The sequence below is a fragment of the Typopeltis vanoorti genome, chromosome 23 (genome assembly GCF_054136105.1).
Source record: "Typopeltis vanoorti isolate ZY-2024b chromosome 23, IOZ_Tvanoo_1.0, whole genome shotgun sequence".
Lineage (NCBI taxonomy): Eukaryota > Metazoa > Arthropoda > Arachnida > Uropygi > Thelyphonidae > Typopeltis > Typopeltis vanoorti.
In genome coordinates this window covers 16,201,501-16,207,500 of record NC_143571.1, presented here as the reverse complement: position 1 = coordinate 16,207,500, position 6,000 = coordinate 16,201,501, and the positions used below count along the sequence as shown (strand labels likewise).

At 32.9% G+C, this 6,000-nt stretch overlaps 1 protein-coding gene across 1 annotated transcript in view; it reads right to left on the bottom strand.

The window, feature by feature from the left end:
- AspRS (aspartyl-tRNA synthetase) overlaps positions 1 to 6,000 on the bottom strand; it is a 232,926-nt gene that overhangs the window by 139,439 nt on the left and 87,487 nt on the right. Inside the window, exon 6 of the mRNA XM_090412705.1 lies at positions 1,996 to 2,073. Coding sequence (XP_090268831.1) covers positions 1,996 to 2,073 — 78 coding nt within the window. The remainder of the gene's footprint in view (positions 1 to 1,995; positions 2,074 to 6,000) is intronic.

Here is a 6,000-nt window from a genome sequence, read left to right as displayed (position 1 = left end):
TACATACATATATATATTTCTACATACATACATACATATATATATTTCTACATACATACATACATATATATATTTCTACATACATACATACATATATATATTTCTACATACATACATACATATATATATTTCTACATACATACATACATATATATATTTCTACATACATACATATATATATTTCTACACACACACACACACACATATTTCTACACACACACACATATATTTCTACACACACACACATATATTTCTACATACATATATATATTACATACACACACATATATATTTCTACATCTTATCTCCTACTCTCTATAGTCTAACAAATTTATTTGTTTAATGACTGCGCCAGTTAGACTACATATTGAGTGTAAGAGTATAAGATCTTAAACCAAAGACAAAACAGATATTGTTTACATTCCCAGCTTATATTATAATTACTTTAAACTAGTCGTGGCTTAAATGTAATTCATAATAACTTCTATCATATGCAGGTTGGAACTTTTTATGATAGTGCATTGAAAAAAATCAGTCCAGTATGTTGTTTACAAACGATTTAAGTCAAAAAGAACTATTTACAGAGCGATACAGTATATATACACAAAGTCATATAGAACATACCTTTGTTAAGCCTAATTCACCTTTAACATACAATATCTCATAAACATATACTCTTGTTCAGTTTCAACTACTTACAATATTTGCTCAGCAGACAGTCTATCACATCAAACTCTTGTACACATGTAAGTCTCCATTTTATCTTTCTTTCCGCTTACCAGCACAATCCTGTTTTTTCTGCCAAATTTCTTCTGTGTTCAAGTAGTCAACTGTGCCTTTCCTCATTGGACCCTTAATATAGCAGCGATGTACAGTTCCTTCCTTCCACAAGACTCGACACATTTTTCACGTGACAGTGATCCAGGTAGATGACTCGGAGCTCACAGAGCTCTCAACTTCTGACAGCAATTCTTGGCATTGCTGAGACTTAGGTAAGAGAAAGCCCCAAAAATTCCTAAGACAAATTTCTTCTTGGATGGTCTGCCTTATATAGGCTGGAACCTCCATTGTGCACATGCGCACGTCTCTCGAAACTTGCTTTCAGACATGCTGATGTCATTCTTTGCAGATCTCTGAAAATTTCAATCCATGGCAATTCTCCGAATTTTCTCACTAATCTTAGCATTAACTTACTGACTTAACATTATTTAATAGCTTTACTTGATAATGTCATGTGCCACATTAGTTTAACAAAAGCTCAATACAATATTTTTTTACATAAAGGATTATTTATTAATTTTCTGAATACATTCTCCTAAAAAAAAAAAAAAAAAACTGAAAGTGATAAGTTACGAAATCACTTAATCATGAGATATTTTACAGCATGAAGGAAAGGGGCATTTAGATTACTGGTCACCTAGCATACAGACCACCGTTGCAAAGCCTTCGGTGCACAGCACAAGCATATACAAATGTTTTTTGTAGTTGAAGCAAGGTGATGATGCTAATTCAGGGTAGTACTCCTGTTTCTGTGAACAGATAATCAGACATGTTGGTCACCCACATGGTCTTCCTTCACTGTATCTCTGAGATATTGTTTGTGATTACAGTCTGTGAATCATGGAATGACTCGTATGCAACCTTTGGCTGGCCTTTAGTCTTACGATGGCTTGCCACCTGAATTCATTAGTTTAATGATGTCTTGCAGTCATACCCAAGAATTCTGCTATCACAAAACATCTTGTTCTCACTCTAGACACAAAATGGAAAACAACTCCAAAACATTCGCTTTTATGCCATGCCTCTCTGACAGCAGCACTCATTTGTATACCAATAACCAGACTCGACGTCACTTTTCACATAGTAATCATGATTTTCACTTTATTCCTTAATTTATGGAAATCAGCATAGAAGGTTACATCAGGATAGAAGAGATAAATTTAAATGAAAGCAAAATTTTATTTATCATTGTGTGAAATAATTTATAATTCTTACCATTACTTCCTGTTCAGCTCTTGAAGCATCTTCAATCTGTAGAGGTAAACGAGGTTCTGAGGTACTCACCACAAATATCTTAAAAAAACAAACAGAAGAATGAACATAAGACAAGTAAATTAATACTTAAAAATTAGTAGTAAAATATGTTTAACCCAAGGTGCAACAAGTCATATGTAATTAGTCCTACAGGTGAGGCAGACTTAAGAAATTATGCTCCTTGGGAGAGACTGATTTTGATTTGACTTTAACTTTTTACAATTAATTTACAAAAAATTGTAAATAATTACAACAATTATTTACAATTTTTGTAAATAATTACATAATTTATTACTATTTAATAATTAAATATATAAAGTGAATAAATTATCATCATCATCAAATTCCTGATGTGCAAACTTTTCACATAGTTCTAATTTACTATCGACAATTTTCCTCTAAATTATTCTGTTATCTGTCAGGATCCCAATATGGTCAGATCTTATATTTTGATGTTCTAAAGAAGACCTTACCGAAACAATCCACCTAGATCTTAGTCTTACTAAGAAAACAGTACTTCAACTCACTCACTACTGAAAAGTTTCCAAGTATAATGACATGGTACAAGAAATTCACTATAGCCAACTATTTACCTATAATTTCAATTTCAATAAAATAATATATGATTAGAGCAATGGCAGAAGCATGTTAAAAATAAAAATAAATATGAAGAAAAGAACGTGACAATATTTAAGAAAGTGAGCAAAGCTATTCTAAAATGGTAGAGGATAACAAATGAAAGATGAAAAAATGTCCAGGGCAAAAATGGCAAGAAGATCCAGAGGATTGCTATAGTGAAGTTGTCAGCATTAGGATATTTTAACGAAAGAACTAGATGTAGGAAATTCGTTCAATGTGTTTGAATTTTAATAAGAGATTCATTCTTTACTAGTCAAGAGAAAAGTTATGCATGTTTAAGATCAAAACAATATAAGTGTTATTCAAATCCATGACATGACAAATAACAAGATGATCAGAAACCACTATTCTTGAAATGTGTTAGGATATCATATTTGGTACACTGATGACAATATACACTAGAAAATGATGGCAATAAAATTATAAGGCAATCAAAAGATAGCTTTGTCGGGGATACATTATTTAATACATTGTTACAGTAAGCTTTCAACTCCAGTAAACACCATTATAACAAACTCACTTATTATAATCTAACAAAATACTGAAAAATTCTAAGTGGAGCCCAGTAGACAATGCTATTCTAAAGAAATATCCCTGTAGCAAACTGTTTGCAACAACTAACTATTCTTGTAGTCCCTAAGTTTGCTATAGTGAAGTTGGCTTCATAATCTTTTTTCATATTACTTTTATATCCTGGATTTTATTTATTACTTTTTCATATCTCAAGTCTTTATTATTACTTCTCAACAATTTAATAAAAACTTAGAGTTAATTTACACACTGTTAATCTTGTTTTCATACAGCTTTTGCAGAAATTGAAGAAATTCATGCTATCAAGATAGGTCTTTGATACCACCTTTTTTCATCAATGATTAAAATAGATGCCTTCTTTATACTAATAGTGTTTCAATCCATTTCATGTTTTTAATCAAAAATCACAAAAATACCAGGTTAAAGTGGGGATGCTCCATAGACTAAAAAGCTTGCTTACATATCCATAAATGCAAAACATAGAAAAGTGCAATTTGCAATTGTTTTCTCCTACAGTGACAGTATTCATTATCGTAATAATGAGTAAATGTCATTTTGCTATATGAATTGTGGAAAATTCTTTTGGAAATCATGCCATTTAAAATGATCAACTGAAACCATGAATTTTAATAGGGATCCTAAACACCAATTTCCAACAAGCCAGGAAGCAGTTATTATTAATAATAATTTCAAATCATTCTAGCCAAAAATTTGTTTACTTGTAGCATGCAAAAGAAATCACCATTTCAAATTGTTTGTCCATAAAAAGTATAAGGAAGACTCAACCATCAAAGTTTTGAATCTAAAACAGATTTAACAATGAAAACTATTGATTTCACTGCTTTGTAGCTTATGAATGACTAGATATATAGTAATAAGCTTAGCTGGCTTAAAACTGTAAATACTTGGAAAGAAGTAAAAGGACACCATAATGTGAGGAACAAAAAACCCACCTTAATAAGATATAGGACCGTCTTTCACTGTGAAGACTGCAGCAATTCTATGGGCATATGATATCCCAAATGGGAATTTTGGGCCATTCTTCCTGTAGGCATGGTAATGAAGTACTGGAATGTTGTGGGGGGAGGATACTCCTTGATGCTCCAGTTCACCCCACAATGTTCAACAGGGTTGAGATCAGGACTCTGTGCAAGTCAGTCAAATGTGGTGACATCCATGTCCACAAACCACACAGTTATAGCAGGCCTTATGACATGTTGCATTGTCTTACTGAAAGAGACAATGGTTAGTCTCATAGAAATGCCGCAAAGTAGGAAGCATTGCATTGTCCAAAATATTCAGATACCTCTCAGAGTTCAAGTTTGTGGCACCACAAACTGAGATCCAAGGCCAAACCAGAAAAAAAAAAAAAAAAAAAAAAAGACCATACAATCGCAACACCACGTTCACCAGGCATTGACCACACCCATCCATCTGCTTGGTAGAGGGTGTAGCATTATTTGTCACTCTATAACACAGCTTTTCAAGCTCCCACATCCTGCTGCATATGCTCTTTGCATCACTGAAAATGCCGATACATGTTGGTTTAGATAATGTGGGGCTTGCATATTGTGATTCTATCATGAAAACTCATGTTATGAGCCTCAGTTCTGAATGTTTTTTGTGCATATTCATGTTCCAGTCAATGCTCGGAACTCCACATTCAAAGCGTCAGCTGATGAAGGTAGTTTTTAACATATTATCCTTTGTAGCACCCTACGGGTCACATTCAGTGAGAGTGATAGGTTGTCCATTGTGAGTAACACTCATGGTTGACTCCCTGCACTTCCATCTCAGTATGGTATCACTGATTGTTGACCATGGATGGTGCAATATAACAAGGACATCCAAACAAGGAATTACATGGCACAATACACCTTTGAGTGACTTCTTTCCAAGCAGTGTATATACAATTATGGATGTAAACACTTCATAAAACAACAGTAGTTTAAAAAGGATCAGAGTTGAATGTTCAATTGTTAATATTTGAATTTGCTTTCACAAGAACTATCATTATGTCTGTGGCAAATTACATTATTCAAAGAATTCTATGTAGTAGCAGCATTTCAGTAAAAAAAAAGTGTGTTTTGGATTATGTGGCATTTTGTATTTGACCAATTTCTGGTTAATGTATGGTAGACATAATTTTATCTGGTCTGAAATTGCCTGACCAAATTCAGAAATTTTATGCCAACTTTTTTCAATAAAATTACACAAAATCAAACTTTTTACGTGACCACTTGGTGTACATTAGGGCGACGAGTTTTTCAAAACAAAAAAAAAGGGACAAAAATGGGACACTTTGGTACGCTCTACATAAAAATGAAATAACATATAATTATACACAAGACTGAAGTGTGCATTAGAATTATGGAGTATCAGCATTATCGTTATTATTATATTTATATGAATATATGAATTTATATGCATTTATAATGCAATTATATGCATTTATATTTATATGAAAACGGTACTATCTGAAGGATGTACGCTTTGCGGAGTGCGGTCGGAGTGTGGTTAGATGATAATAAAGGAGTGAATGTGTGTAGAAAATGTAGGGAGAATGAGGAATTAAAGTGTATTTCGGGTCGGGAGTGTGATATTTTTGTCAAACTTCAGAATGAAGAAAATAGTGATATGACAAGAAATGGCGAGGTTGTACCAGAGAACTGTGAGGGTGTGAATGATAGTATTAATTCAGAGCATATTAATGGTTTTACAGAGAATAAAAAAGATGAGATAGATGCAATGAGTGAGATTGCGTTGAGTGGTGCAATACAAAGGGCAAAACAGCAG